The following is a 16,353-nucleotide window of genomic DNA, read 5'->3' on the forward strand; positions in this document are numbered from 1 at the left end:
TTACTCTGCAGCATTTATCCCTGTTGGTGCCGTTTAGCAACAATTTGCACAGATCCCAAGACAGCATTATAAAGCTCAAAACCATTAGAGATCTTGGCTACAGCTTGTGTTTAGTAAGAAGAGAGCTCACCTGTGACCCCCATTTCAATCAACATGCGAACCCTGGAATTGTCATGATCCATGGCATGGGCATAGCCAGGATTTTTTTGTGGGGGCAGCTGCCTACTCAGCTATGCCCATGGGCCATGGTGACTTCCAGAAGTTGCTGGACTCCAACTCCCCTCTTCCCCAATTAACTGGCCATTCTGGCTGGAACTGAAAGGATCTGAAGTCCAGCAATATCTGAAGGGCATCACATTCTCTACCCATGTGCACAGTGCACGTGAGGAGGCAGCACAAATGGCCAGGAAGCTGCAAAGTAGCTAGAGCACTCCTTGCACGCCCTAGCTTGCTTTGTCCTGTCCTGCAACCCAGGCTCCTGAATTGCAGAGTGACACAAAACAAGTAACTAGTCTCTGTGCTGAAACATTACATATGCATCGAGCTGTAGTGAGGAAACTAGCGCAACATCCTTAACGTAAACATTCTACAAGCTAACCATGTCTAGCCACAACGTCGCAGACGTTAAATTGAAGGCAGTGTCACGCCGACTGCAGGCATGTGGCTTCCGCTTTGAATCCCAGCCTTTCCCCCCCCCCTTTCAAATGGGCACGACGCATGCGCAGAAAGAACGCAAGCGTCACACTCTCTCCTTCCCTCCCTCGTTTCTAAGAGGGGCTATTTAAAGGGCCAGCCAAACCCACTTAAAAACAAAGTAATTTTTTAAAAAAATGCCGAGGGCGGTAGATGATCAGCAAGTAAAAGGATGGTGGCTTGCTGAGGATATGTGAGGCAAGAGATCAATTCAAGGAGGGCGAGCTATCCAGGCAGCCGGCACAGCGAGCGAGATGTTTTTTGCGACTCACAGACAGGCTTGGGGGTCAAAAGTGAGGTGGGCGGGCGGCTGCGGCTGCTCGAGGCAAGCCCCTTCTCTGTCCGTCGCGCGCGCAACAACCTTTTCTTCCGGGGTGGGGAAGGGAGAAAAGGAGCCACAATTAGGATTTCCACCATGGAGCTGCCGGTGACTGACCTCAGGAAGGGCAGTTGCGGCGGCAGGGGCTCGGAGGCGCCTCGGGAGCGACGCCCGCCGGTGTCTGTGGCGGCGGTGCTCCCCGCCGGAGGAAGCGGGGAGCGCTTGGGCGGCTGCACTCCGAAGCAGTTCTGCGCTCTGCTGGGGAGGCCGCTCGTTAGTTACACGGTGCGAGCCATGGAAAGGTAAATAGCCGCCGCCCCCTAGTCTCCCCTCTCGCCGGCCTGACTTAGCGTGGCCAACGGCTTTTCCCTTCACCTACGCATGCGCACACGGTCTCCGGGGCTGACAGGAATGGCGCGCATACCTCAGCCCCCCCCCCCCACCCTCGCCTTCCGAGAGAAATAATACAACTGTCAACGCATAAAACGCAGCTGTGCCTGGAAGCTTACAATTTTACCTACTTATAAACATTTTAAAAGGAAGGGGAGTAAGGAAATCAAATTCAGCTCTCTACTATGTGCACACTTGAAAAGACCTATTGATTTCAGGAGGATTGGCTTTCAAAGTCGTGCTTACTTATCTGCTGAATACAGGGGTGCTTATTCTGATTAAACACTAGGAGTTTTGCAGCCTTGATTCCAGGGCTTTATTGCTAAGATGAGGGAGATGTTCAAAGGCAAGAAGTTGGCTCATAAGCCCCACCTACTTGGACCTCTTGTCCTATGGAGCCTCAGCTAGTAAAGGGTTATTTGCAGTATTTGCAGTTCTGGGTGCTCCTTATAACTAATAGGAGTTGAAGCATGTGTTGTACTTATTTCAGCTATCTTTTACACTTACACCCACCTTTTTTCTAAGGAGCCCAAGGTGGCATACATGGTACATGTTGACTTGGAGGTCCCACTAAGTTCAGGGAAGCTCTTCCTGTGCTTTGAACTGCAGCTTTGGAATTTGATCCTATGCAGCTGAGTACACCTAAGCTGCTTAAAATGAATCGGCTTATTTCAAAGTATTCACAGGTTTGGTCTGTAAATGGTCTTGAGCAGGCATCCCCAAACTTCGGCCCTCCAGATGTTTTGGACTACAATTCCCATCTTCCCCGATCACTGGTCCTGTTAGCTAGGGATCATGGGAGTTGTAGTCCCAAAACCATCTGGAGGGCTGCAGTTTGGGGCTGCCTGATCTTGAGTATGGAGCTGTCTATATTCCAAGTCATTTCATATTCCAGGTAATTCCAAATCCTAAAGTAGGTTTGTTGGGAAGAAAAGAAAAATCATTGCCAGTGATGTGGTTTTTTTTAAAAAAATACAGTCATACCTCATGTTACATCCGCTGCAGGTTACATCTTTTCAGGTTTCGGATGTGCCAAACCCAGAAGTCCTGGAACGGGTTACCTCTGGGTTTGGCATGCGTGCATGCGCAGAAGTGCTGAATTGCGTCATGCGCGTGTGCAGACATGGTGCTTCAGGATGCGGCCTTTTCATGTTGCGAACGGGCCTCTGGAATGGATCCCGTTCGCAACCAGAGGTACCACTGTAAACAAAATTGAATTGGAATTAGGGTAATTTACATTGGAAATTTTTATGATGTCCTAGGGAGTAATCTAATTTAGCATGACTGTTTAGTAACTGAAGCTAGTGGCATTGCCTAATATTTACTTTTAGTTGACATCTATTTACTGTTACTAATGAAATTATGAAATGGAAATAATTATGTGGGGAAAATACGGCACTGAAACCCCAACATCAGTAATTTTAAGGATGTAAATAATGTGAAATATGGTGCTGGAGGAGAGTCTTGAGAGTCCCATGGACTGCAAGAAGATCAAACCTATCCATTCTGAAGGAAATCAGCCCTGAGTGCTCACTGGAAGAACAGATCCTGAAGCTGAGGCGCCAATACTTTGGCCACCTCATGAGAATAGAAGACTCCCAGGAAAAGACCCTGATGTTGGGAAAGATTAAGGGCACAAGGAGAAGGGGACAACAGAGGATGAGATGGTTGGACAGTGTTCTCGAACCTATGAACATGAGTTTGACCAAACTGCGGGAGGCAGTGGAGGACAGGAGTGCCTGGTGTGCTCTGGTCTATGGGGTCACGAAGAGTCGGACACGACTAAACGATTAAACAACAACAACAAATAATGTGATGAACGGGGCCATAACTCTTTGGTAGAGCACATATTTTGCATGCACTGGGTCCCAAGTCCTTCTCCCTGCCAAGTCCTGGTATGGCTGGAAAAAGAGGCCTGCCTGAAAAGTTGGAGAGACACTGCCAGAGCCCACAAAGAATATACTCCATGCAGTTGTACTCTTTAACTCTACAGCTAATATTTTAGAATAGCTACCATCCCCATCCTGTATTTCCTAGCTATTCATGGCAGGCCTTTATTGCTCCAGCTCCTCCAACTGTCATTTTTTCAACCTGTCGGAAATGCTGATATGAAAGCCTATACCCAGTTGGTGCAAACAGGGAGCCATACAGTCATTTTAGTCTGGACTGCTTTCAGTTATGGATACCATAAAATTTGGACAGCCATGGGTGAATAGATAAAATAGGAGGGTTTCACTTGGATACATTATTGTGATTGGCATTAAATCTGTTCCCTGGCCCTGATTACTTACAAGCATTCCCCCACTTACCTGTGTTCTGCTTGCATGGTGCTGGGAAATAAATAAATAAATAAATAAATAAATAAATAAATAAATAAATAAATAAAATCATACTGTACCAGGAAGTGGTGGGAATGAGCTGGAGAGTCCTCGCAGCTTACAAGGAGACCCTCCCCAGAACCTGAAGAGGGCGGAGGAAGCCCCAAAGAGACCTGTGGCACAGTGGGGTTTTGTTTACCTAATAGGTGGCATGTGGGGTAGCACAGCAGCAGCCACCGCTGCCACTTTGCTGTGTGTCCTCCAACCTCCATCCATAGCTGCTAAGTCCGGATTGTAAAGATCCGGGATCGGCAGCGCGCGCATGACCGGAAGTTGCATGACGCAACTTCCGGTGGCGCTTCGCCCTTCTATGGGCACCAGAAAATGGTGGTGCCGGTGCCGGAAGTCGCTTCCGCGCATGACCGGAAACACGTAAAAGCGACTTCTGGCGCCGCCATTTTCTGATGCCCATAGAAGGGCGAAGCGCCACCGGAAGTCGCGTCACGCAGCTTCCGGTTGTGCACGGAAGCGACTTCCGGCGCCGGCGCCACCATTTTCTGGTGCCCATAGAAGGGCAAAGCGGCACCAGAAAAATGGCCGCCGGGAAGAAGCGAATTTAAGGGACAATGCCGGGATTTTTCGCCAAGCGGGAGACCGCCGGGAAACGGTGAGAAAAAAGGGGTTTTCCCGGCGGATACGGGATACTTGGCAGCTATGCCTCCATCTGGTCCCAGAGCTTCAACTCTAGATATTTTGGCCTGGGTTTGAGAGCGAACTGGAGAGCAGAAAAAATAGATGTTTAGAGACTTTTTAGAGGGTGCAGGGATCATAACCCCTGCATAAGTGAGGGGATGCCTGTAATCTAGACTCTAGAGCAGGCATGTCAAACCTGCGGCCCTCCAGATGTTTTGGCCTACAACTCCCATGATCCCTAGCTAGCAGGACCAGTGGTTGGGGAAGATGGGAATTGTAGTCCAAAACATCTGGAGGGCCGCAGGTTTGACATGCCTGCTCTAGAGTATTCCATTGAGAATCAAGCCCTCCCCTGTTCTGTATAGCTTTTCTCTTTTTTTGCATAATCCAGTCCAGGGTTCTTAGCCGCACTAGGGTAATAGTCTTTCACTAGCTGATCAGGACTCAAAGCTGGATTGTATCCTGACCTAAGGTGGGTCAGCATTACTTGCATATGGAGGTAAATTATGGCTCAGTCCTGTACTGCATGTATGGGCTAATGGAGCTTATGAGTCTGAAAAGGTTGAAAATTCTGCATGAGAGTCTGTTGGAATGTTGGAAATGAACTGGTTTATATGTGATTGAGGACCTGCATGCTGAAAATAGATTCCAGGACTAAGCCTGAAATAACATTGACAGGTTAAGTTTATTGTGTTTTGAAACAACGCAGTGCATGCTTACTACCCCATCTGTTGAATTCAATCTTGCCTTCTCATGTTCATTTTTAATGACATTCTTTCTGCCCCTGTTGTAGCCCATTTGTGTTGCCTACCACCCTTTGTGGCTTGCCCTTCTTTACCTTTGTTGTTACTCATAGAGTGAATGTGTTGCCTTAATAGTTTGGCAGGTGCATAAGTTGTAATTTTGCACACCACTACCCTGTCCGCTTTAGGACAGTTTGTGGCGGATTACAATAAACTCTGTTTGCCTGTGAAGAATGATTCAGTCAGTGACTTTTTTGCCATGTGCAAATGTGCAGAAAAGAAAATGACTTGGATATTTGAAGAAGGGTTGTACTCAGCAGTTTTTCAAACAGTGTGTTAAGGTGGGTAATGGGAATACAGAGTCAGAAATTGCCAGGGCTTAGCCCTTGAGATTGTTTTTAATACAATGGCTGTTTATGTGAATCAATAAAGAGGTCTCCGAGTTCAGGAGTGGAGTGTTTTTCTGTTCCAGAAAGCCTTCACACTTGGGCAGAAGAGAGCACTTGCATGTGAATTTGTTTAAAGATACAAAATATACAGCACAGAAGCCGAGTTAAAAATACAGTTTTTAGAAGGGAACGGAGCGATGCTGTCACCCACACAAAATCAACATATCGGTTTAAACTGACTGTGATGAATCCCTGCAAGTGTTCCCTATTATATGCCAATGGTGCCAGAGGAAGAGATTTATCACCATTCTCCCCAACAAAACCCTGTGGTGGTAGCAGTGGAAACACTAGTGTGTGTGGTTAACACTGACTCATATTCCATTATCACTAATTTCTGCATATGTTGGTATTTATGCATACCTTGGCATGATGAATGAGCATTGTTTTGTCACCCCAACTTATGCTCATTCATTCTTAGCTTAGTCCCCCACTTGTGCCACCCGGAATGTCCTTTCTCTCTTTTCATCTGTATTGGCTCTTTCCAAGAAGCCTTCTCTGACCCCATCCTGGGTGGGTTGCTTTCATTCTTTACAGATGCCAGAGGATTACTGTGTCTTGCTTTGAGCTTTGGCAGCACTTTATACAGTGTCATGCTAACAATTTAATTGGCTCCTGCCTCAATCTCTGGGACTCATCAGCAGCTAGTACTCTCAGAAAACATATGAAAAGACCCCCCCCCCAATCATTTGTGGCTTCCTTGCTTTCCAATATCTTCTAATTGCAGACTTTCTTCCCTTTTCAATAGCTCTTTGATGGCATCTTGCCACGAACAGGCATCATCTAGTCCTTGGTCAAATGTAAAAAGGTGTATTTAGCTGGAAAGAGCAAATATCCCACCACCCCGGAGGGTACCAAGTGATGAACCTTTTCTGAGAACTGGCGTCTTCTAAAATAAGGGACATCTGGAAAACATTTAAGCACAAAGTTGCAAGTTCCATTATGTTTGAGAATATTTTTTTCTTTTCAAGGAGTTATGACCCATGATTAGCTTTGTGATATATTTGGATCTATGTCTTGATGAAGTCTGCTAAAAGACAGAAATTGATTCCATCTATTACTTTTTGCTTCTTTGAATGAAGTTATCTGCTTTATCGTCTTGGTAAAACTAGTTCATGAATTCTTTCATGAGTACCACACACTGTATTCTTCTGTCTATTTCATAAGTGAAGCAAGCACTGAGTAGTATTGGGTTAAAAATATACCGGTATATTAAAAATATTGTTTGTGCTATATTCTGCCTTTTGACCTCCTTTCCCAAGCTTAATTATCACCCCTTAATATAAAACATTCCATTTAGCTTCAGTTTCAAAATAGAATGCAATCTGAAAACATGCAAAGGTTTTGATACATTTTAAAGGAAAACTAAGTAACTAATTTTTTTAAAAAAATATTCTCTTTTAGTGTAATTTTTGTGCTTGCATTTTGGTAGAAATAACATCTACAGTGGTACCTCAGTTTATGAACACAATTGGTTCTGGAAGTCTGTTCATAAACTGAAGCGTTCATAAACTGAAGTGAACTTTCCCATTGAAAGTAATGGAAAGTGGATTAATCTGTTCCAGACGGTCCGCGGAGTACTTAAACTGAAGCGTTCATAAACTGAAGCGAACTTTCCCATTGAAAGTAATGGGAAGTGAATTAATCCGTTCCAGATGGGTCCGCAGCGTTCGTAAACCGAAAATTCGTAAACCGAGGTGTTTGTAAACCGAGATTCCACTGTACTTAGAAGTTCAGCTCTATCCAGTGGTGGTTTTGCCTTGGTGAAAAGTACTTCAGCTCATGCACGGTCGCAGTTTTCACCAATCCCCTTTACCCACCTAAGGCTCCCTAAAAATATGTTTCTGAGGGTTGGGTACCCTCTGGAACAGCATGGGTTATGGCACGGGCAGGAGATTTCTGCAGAAACTGGGTTCTGTGAATGAAAGCACTTCCCACTAAGGCAAACTCACTGGGAAGAAGGATTAATTGTTCAATCACCCTGGGAGCTATTGCTGTGTGAGGGAAATAGGGGTCTTCTAACACCTCTTAGTACCTGTAGCAAACATTAAGTTCCCAGAATTGTTGGGGGGTAAGCTATGGCTATATAAAGTGGTATCTCCTTTGGCGATCACTCGTAGCCGAGTAAGATTGTCTTCCATGAAAACAGTGAGTCTGTAAGTGACTCTGAAGGCCAATTCTGGATCCACACGTCCTTCCACAGTGGGGACATAGTTTTCTGGGTGGGAGTTGATCATGGTGAGGGTTTGCCAAATGTGCCTTACTCTTAGCTCGTTTCTCCTTATCACCCTGAGTTTGTGCATCTTCAAAGTCCACAACACCTTTGGTAAAGGCTGTTCTCAAATTGGAACGCTCACAGGCCAGTGTTTCCCAATTGTTGGTGTTTATACAGTACTGTACTACATTTTCTTTAAGATTTAGATTTAAACCTCTTTTGTTAACCACCAGCATTATGCTTTCCATTCTTAAGTTGGGAATAGAATAGTTGCTTAGGAAGACAGTAATCAGGTATCCGAACAACATGACCAGTCCAACTAAGTTGATGTTGAAGAATCATTGCTTTGACAATGGTGATCTTTGTTTCTTCCAGTACACTGTCATTAGTTCGCCTGTCTTCCCCAGTGATGTGTAAAAATTTTCAGAGATACCATAGATTTAATCTTTCAAGGATTTAAATATTTAAAGTGGTATGATACTGCTTTAAATGTATAGTGCAGATGGGGCCACAGTTGGCAAATTCACTACAGGTTTCCCTAAGGCCATACACTATCCCCAATCAAAATAGGAAAGAATCTTCTTATGCCTCTAGTAAATAGTATATGTCTAAGAATATTTTGTGTCTTAACAAATAGATTGCAGTTGTGAATAAATTCTGGTCACAATGTTGGTTATTTAGTTGAGTAAATGAGAAGATTTATGATTCGAAGATCTAATGTAGAAGTTTCTGTTGGGTAAAACATAGTTCACCATTGTTCTGAACATGTGAATGGTGTCTCCCTTTTTTGCTAGTTTTCCTAAATGGCAAACCAGTAAAATTAAAGAAAGTCTGAAAGATACTTTAACCATTTTTTTTACATATTTAGAAAAAAAATGCTAGCAGAATCCTCGAATATTTAGACATGTGCATGAAATAATTTTATTCAATGCCTTATAGAATCAGCTGGATATCCGATATTATTGTTGTGGTGTCTCCGGAGAACGTTGAAGTAATGAAGTCTATTATAAAAAAATATGGTCACAAACGAACAACAGTAGCCGAAGGTGGAATGACTCGTCATAGATCGATCTTCAATGGATTGAAAAAATTTGCAGAGAGCCACCTTCTCAGTTCACCACTTCAGAAACCAGAAGTAGTAATAATCCATGATGCTGTGAGACCATTTGTTGAGGAGGACATACTTTTTAAAGTAGTTATGGCTGCCAAAGAGCATGGGGTAAGTACTGTAAAATCACAGAACTCTCTAATGCTGAGATAGTAGGTGGTAGGTAACAGAGACAACTAACAGTGCTCTGAGTCTGGATGATCTCAGTGATCAGACTGCGATATAAGGGCTCAGGCACTTCATAAGGTATCCTGGACCCAAGTTTTTGAGGGTTTTCAGTACTGTATCTTGAAACTGGCCTAGTAGGATAGAGACAGCAAGTACAGTGGTACCTCTACTTACGAATTTAATGCGTTCCGAACACACATTTGTAAGTAGAAAAAAATTGTATCCCAAAGGAATGCATTGGGAGAAAAAAATTGTAAGTCGAAGCAACCCTATCTAAAAATTTGTAAGTAGAAAAAATCCTATCTAAACCGTATCCAAGATGGCGGACGGAGCTCCATTCGTAAGTAGAAACATTCATAAGTAGAGTTATTTGTAAGTAGAGGTACCACTGTATAGTTTTTCTAGGAGAGATGTCACATGCTTTCACCATCTCACCTCATCAGCCTAGCTCCTGCCTTCTGTACCAGCTGGAGCTTCCAGACTAGGCCAAAGGGCAGTCCCCCATAGACCACATTACAGTAATCCAGCATTGAGTTTACCAATGCATGGACTACAGTGGTCTGGTTTCGCCAATCTATGCAGCGAAAGACTGGAGATAAAGCATTCCAAAATATCCTAGAAAGTAGAATGAGTTAAAGAACATTTAACGCTTATTTAGATTTCTATGAAAAATAATTATTTCCTCTTACATTGTGTGCGTAGAGACTTCCTGGTTTTCTTTCCTTTCCTTTTTCATTAAAAAAAAACCTGTCTGAAACTTCATACTAAATCACTCATGCAAGGAAGATGATGCTAATTTAGAGTTCAGGTTCTGCATACCATAAAGATAGCATAATTGTATGAAGTTTTAATGTTCTTAAAATGGCAATTGATCAAGTAGGATATTGCACTCCTTAATTCCACTTGTCAGTGGAATAAATTACTTTATTACATTTACTAATCAGTTTGTTATTTGCCTGAAGGATTCAAAATGTGCAGCTTTCCAGAACTTCCAAATTAGGCTTTAATAAATTAATTCTATGAAACAATCTCCTGATAATGTTGGAATATAATTTTGTAACCAATTAGATTCCATTTATGTTTTGAAGCAATTTATAATTAAAATTTTACATTTCTAAAAACCACTATTTTTGTTGCCAATACAAGTTGTGGAAAGTAGTAGAAACAGAAGAAGGCAGCATTCCAAAGCCCCTAGCAAGTTTTTTATTGCCAACAATTTAAACTGCACCACAAAGAGAAATGCTTGCAGCATGTTTTCTTTAAATTGAACTTGTCAGTCCAGCTTGAAAGATAGAATTGAGATAGAGTCTCTATAATTACAACAAGTATTGAATTAAGTCTGATTCTTTCCTTACAACTATTGCAGTTATGAGTAAAAAGTGACTCAAAAACTTTCACATTTTCAAAAGTTAGAATTTTCCTGATTGTTTTTTGGATTTGGATTTCACATGAAACAGGCAGCCAATTGAAAGATGAGACTGATGCTTCATCATGTTTTCAAATAAACCTTTAGTGTTAAATGTGAAATTGTACATTTTGAAAATAAATATGATTAGGCATATAACAATGTGATTAGTTTGAAAAGAGTTGACTGCCAGAATACCCAGGTGTAGAGTCTAGCTTCTGTTGAGTGAGAATTCAGGATGTTGTTGTGCTTGTGTTCAGTGCCTGTGTACTTTACTCAGACCAGGTACATATATGTGTATTCTAGGGCTAGAAAAATCACCTTCAGAGTTGCCAAACTGCAGAAAAACAGAATTTGGACTGAAGGATCACATAGATAAATGGAAGCTCCATTGCAGATGAGCACAATATATAGTATATGTTGGCCTTACATGGAATGGAATTGCCATGCCCATAACTTCCATGCTTTCGATGAATGAGTTTGTAAGCATCTTAGCTCCAAGTTTTCTTCATCTTATAATTTCATTGTATTTCTTAAAGGAAATTCACTGAATGACATAGATCACCTTAAAGGGAGGCATTCATCAAAATCTAACTTAATTGTGGCTCTATATTCATTAACATTTATACTGCGATTTAACAAGTTGAAAATACTTTATTTATTTATTTATAGTAGTAATCTGTACATCAGTCCTCTAAGAGTATTTCTCCTAGTTTTTATTATCTTCCTAGTATATCTATTAGCTTAAGAAGTGTACTTGGCATACACCGTAATCTGTTGCTATCCTCATGTTATGGGAAGGTAAGGTAAGGCTGAGACAGAGTGTCTATTGCAGCCCTAGAATGTATCATATATTCCGGCGTATAAGACGACTGGGCGTATAAGACGACCCCCGACTTTCCCAGTTAAAATATAGAGTTTGGGATATACTCACCATATAAGAAATACGACCCGGTGTATAAGACGACCCCCGAATTTTGAGAAGATTTTCCTGGGTTAAAAAGTAGTCTTATAAGCGGGAATATACAGTAGTCTGCTGCAGTTATCAAAGATTGCAAATTGAGAGAATGTGACAAAGAGGTGTAAAACAGGTCACTCAAGCAAGCTAAGCTGAGCCAGAAACTGCAAATCAAGTGAAGCCATAGCACATCCTTGCACACACAGGCAAACACACAAAAGCACTCTAAGGTGCTCACAGTGTTTCACATATAAAAACCAGACACAGCACTAATGTTACCTACCTGCTGACTTTTGTTTGTTCAGCCTTTTAGCCTGATGATTACCTTTTTCAGAGGGCAAAGGAGGGACCCAACTTTACCTGGGCAACATCAATCTGGCAATGAGCATGTACTGAATTAACTTGCACTTAGTTTAAATTGGAAACTTTGAAATCTCATAACTTTAGGAACACACAGTGGATCCCCACCCAACTCTTGGAAAGGGAAACCCCTGAAGTATCTCTTTTCTTTTACATAATTTAAACTAAAAAGGAAAAATGGAAGGTACCCAAAAAATTGTAGAAAACACTGACTCCCCCTGCACTTCAATGATAAAAAATTAACTGTTTTAATTGAGTCATTTTCATTTGTTTCCTTTTTCCTTTTTCTTTCTTTTTGGTAATGTGGCTAGCTTAAACCCTTTGCCAGGTAGATTCGCCATGCCAAGTTGCATAGTGATAGGATGAATCATCTTGATTTTATTATGAATGGAATTCTGAAGCAGCTGTTTTAACTATACAGCTGCTCCTAGAACAGCATAATAAGAAATTTATGTGTATAGATTTTGTTATACTTCAGAATGAAATTTTGTTGTTGGATATCTGATTTTGTGGCTGTATAGGTGACTGATATGTAAGATGAGACATAGTTTGGAGACACTGTTTCAAAACCAGCTGCACCTGCAGTTACAATAGAACACCAGAACAATTGTATAAGTGCTGCATTAAAGAAAAGGGGAGGTTTTGTCAACCTCACATAAAGGTACCCTTGTGCATATGTTTAGGATGAAGTTTCTGAGAATGCTTATTAAGCTTGTGAAGACATTTTTCACCCCCTAATTAGGAATGCTTTATGTTGGTTGCAGCAGACAAATGTGAAAAAAATGAGCAGTTGTCCACTGAGTCTGTGGGACAGTTACCAATATACAGCATTCTAGTGAAAGATGGCCATTCTGTCATCCCTTCTATCAGTTGTTTATAAAATGCACTATTCCCTGAAACAAGCTCTAGATCAGATATATACTCAACCTTTTTGAGCCCATCTCTCCCCCCCCCCCCCGGGCCTAGTGGGGGCCTGGCAGGGGCCTACATAAAACAAAGGCCTAGGGGTCTGATAATGGCCGCCTTGGTGGTTTTAGTTGCTTGGTTGATGTCATTTGGTTTGTGGGTGTGGCTTAGATTTCACAGGAAGGGAGGGGGTGGAGGAGGGTATAACACCACTTGAGGGCGCTGTTTGACTTGGTGGAAAACCAGGTTTCTACCTGCCCAGATGCGAAATGTGAGGGTTTTTTGTCCCCAAAACATAGCTGCCAAGTTTTCCCTTTTCTCACGAGGAAGCCTATTCAGCATAAGGGAATTTCCCTTTAAAAAAGGGAGAACTTGACAGCTATGCCCCAACAACCCTCGGGAAGTGGCCTGGATCGTTGTGTCAAAATTTCAGGACGACCGGTCAAGCGGTTACGGAGAAAAGTGCGGCCGACACTTTCAAGATTTTTACATACATACATATATATATATATATATATATATATATATATATATATGTATGACTGAAGGTTCCGTAGAAGTAAGGTTTTCTGCTGTGCTTCTTTTTTCTTAAGCTGCTTCATGGCTTGCACCGCCACCTTCTCCAAGCCATACATGGTGGCTCCAGGGACTAGTTGAAAACATTCCTAATGCAATTAGTGCATGTCATTTCATTGAGAAGTGCAACTCTGTAACTTAAATGATCAACATCCTTAAGGCATGTGCCTTTCTTCTGATTTCTAATTTGCCTTAGTGCTATCACAAAATGAGCTACTGTGCTTGCACATACCTGCAGCAACTTGTTATCAGATGGAAAATGCAGCAAATGTTCTTGTGCAGTATTGAAAACTTAGGGAAAGCTTTCCTTCTTTCTTCACCAGTTGCAAGAGACAGCAAAATTGCTCTGCTTTGGTTTTGTTTGACATAGCAGTGGGCCCCTGCAAAATCCTTGAGTGCTCTATTGCTCCCCAAAGCTTACTGATCTCATGCAATCCTTCTCGTGCAGTATATGTTATTCGGTCCTTAAATTTTCAGGTATGCTTTGAACCTTCTAGTAATGTTTTGATTCTCTTGACTTCCTTTGTTGTTGGGCAAGAAGCCAACAAGCTGTGGGTTGAGACGGAGGAGGTCTGGTACAGCCTCTGAATCCTATTCCTGGCTTCCTTCAAATTTTAGATATTTCATTATAGTGCTCATTAGTGAAATATTATTTCCCCCAAGGCAGTCTAAAGGACTCTCCCAATGATTCATAACTTGTGGGACACTATACTCCATTCAGCTATAAAATTACGACTACCCCAAATCAGGCTGCAGAAAAACAGTTTTAAGTGGTACTGTTTTTAAATTATGACAAGTCCAATGTTCTAAGAAATATTTCTTGTATTTGGACTCTCCCCTCCCCAATAACTTATTGTGCACAGAGAGCACACTAATGATACTCATTGTAGAGTTCTAAACCTTTACAACTTTGAAATTCCTAGATGTTTCTTTTTAAAAGATAATGAAACCCTTCCTAATGGACTTTATGAACTGAAACCTATTTTTATTCCGTACTTTCACCTTTTTAACAGGTTTATGAATCAGTGGAGCAGGTAGTATTTAAGGAGACTTGTCTTTCCGAAACTTGTTACTGTAGAAAAACTTTCAACAAAGCTTCTTTGTGCATGAAAGGATTTTGTTGGGTAAAACTAGGCTGTAAAAACCAAAAGGAAACAATACAGTTAATTTAGACTGAATACAGTAGAAAGTTGGGAACCTAGAATCCTCAGGAAATAATGCAGCTACTGACTAGAATCCAGTTTGCTTGTGTATCTGTTTTTGATATGAATAGGAATTATTACCTATTATGAACAGATCTTTAGAAACAAAGTTATGTAGCTTAAGAAAACCACTGTTTCTAAAGAAATAATTACTGCTCCTTAAAATGAATGCTTTTTAAATTTAGGATTTGATTGTAATTTTTCTGGAGTATCTTGACAGAATCAGGACATTTCAAGAAATTAGAGGTATCTTTGATAGAAATAATAAGTGAATAGCCCTTTGTAATTAAAAAGGATTGTTTAACTTTAAAAAATTTTAAAACAATTTTAAAGAAAGGGACAAAATCTTTTTTTTGCATCCTGCAATTAAATCCACATTTGGAAAGTAGTAGAGAGAGAGAGAAAGAGAGAGAGAGAGGGCTTGAACTAAAGCCAGAACTGAAGCAGGCAGAACAGCTCTGTTGACCACACAATGGCAGATAGTCAGGCTTCTAGTACAGTATATGTACCTTGCTAATCCAGAGGTGCAAACTACAGAGGAAGACATTGCTCATTCCCATTCCCTTCAGTCATGAAGTTTCTAGCTCAAGCCCTAGAGTTCCTGTTGGATAGTGATTCCTTTTGATTCACTTCCTACAAGGAAGCATTAATTCACTGCCAACAAATCCCCTTCCACTAGCTCAAAGATGCCAATTGGGTCAAGGGGCAAGGGAGTAGGTGATTGGCTGCACTTCTCTAAGCAGCTGGTCCACATCCTCAGACCACGATAATCAAAATGATCCAGTAGAGATAGAACAGACAGGGTTCTGGACACTTCCATTGGACTTGCTCTAACTGGTATCTGACTGTCCAAATCTGAGTGATTTTGCCCCTAAAGTGCCTTGCAAGTATACATGAGGCTGCTAAAGTGTGTCATAGCAATGCTCTCTTGGTCATATGGCACAAACGCATTCACCACTTGGAAGAGCTCTGCTGGACAGCTACTTCTGGACACAGTGGGAGAAGCAAGCTTTCTCCATTGCCATCACCACATGCTAAGTGTCATAATGCACGTTCACCTGTGCTCAGTTGAAGCAGGCACATGTGTGTGGAACTTTTTATGCATAACTGTAAATCTACAGCCAAGAGAAAAGCAGTTTTAACTGGAAATTAGGATTGGGATTTTCAAAAACATAGTAGAAACTGTGTAAAGCAGGCACCCCCAAACTGCGCCCCTCCAGATGTTTTGGCCTACAACTCCCATGATCCCTAGTTAACAGGACCAGTAGTCAGGGATGGTGGGGATTGTAGTCCAAAACATCTGGAGGGCCGAAGTTTGGGGATGCCTGGTGTAAAGGAAGAAATTTTGAAACAAAGACTGCAATGCTAACCCCACCCACTGAATTCAATAGAAATTACTACTTAGTAGACATCCAATTTTGTAATCATGCATTATAAATATACATTGTGTACATTAAACCTTTGTTTTTTGAAGTCTGCTTAATATGCACCATGGTGTCAGGTCATTGATTCAAAGTTTGCTTTAAGCTTCTGATTATTCATTTTGCATTTCGGAATAAACAGATTAAAACTTCCTTCCTGCTGACCTTATTCCAACAAGTTCTACAACTGGCCCCTTCCAGCTGGGTAAACAGCCTTAAGGATCTAATTTGCCCTCTTCTCTTTAATTCAAAATTATGTTAAACGTTCTCTTCAGTGACTCATGACATCATTCTCCATTTTCACAGAGTAGTTTACACAGGTTCAACAGTTCATTCTAAGCATTACAAATTAAGGAATTTAAGACTCTGGGTTGTACTGTCTTTTTTAACATTCCAAAACCACTCTAGTGTGTAACCATTCTGTCTAGGCCT

The 16,353-nt window shown here is 41.6% G+C and overlaps 1 protein-coding gene across 2 annotated transcripts in view; it reads left to right on the forward strand.

The window, feature by feature from the left end:
* The first annotated feature begins 782 nt into the window (after positions 1 to 782).
* Positions 783 to 16,353, forward strand: part of CRPPA (CDP-L-ribitol pyrophosphorylase A) — a 53,575-nt gene continuing 38,004 nt past the window's right edge. The window contains exons 1-2 of one of the 2 annotated variants that reach the window (XM_035128980.2): positions 783 to 1,314; positions 8,757 to 9,036. In XM_035128980.2, coding sequence (XP_034984871.2) covers positions 1,109 to 1,314; positions 8,757 to 9,036 — 486 coding nt within the window. In that variant the 5' untranslated portion in view covers positions 783 to 1,108. Of the gene's footprint in view, positions 1,315 to 6,350; positions 9,037 to 16,353 lie in introns of both variants that reach the window. The other variant, XM_060280743.1, reaches the window with a different exon arrangement.

The sequence above is a fragment of the Zootoca vivipara genome, chromosome 12 (genome assembly GCF_963506605.1).
Source record: "Zootoca vivipara chromosome 12, rZooViv1.1, whole genome shotgun sequence".
Lineage (NCBI taxonomy): Eukaryota > Metazoa > Chordata > Lepidosauria > Squamata > Lacertidae > Zootoca > Zootoca vivipara.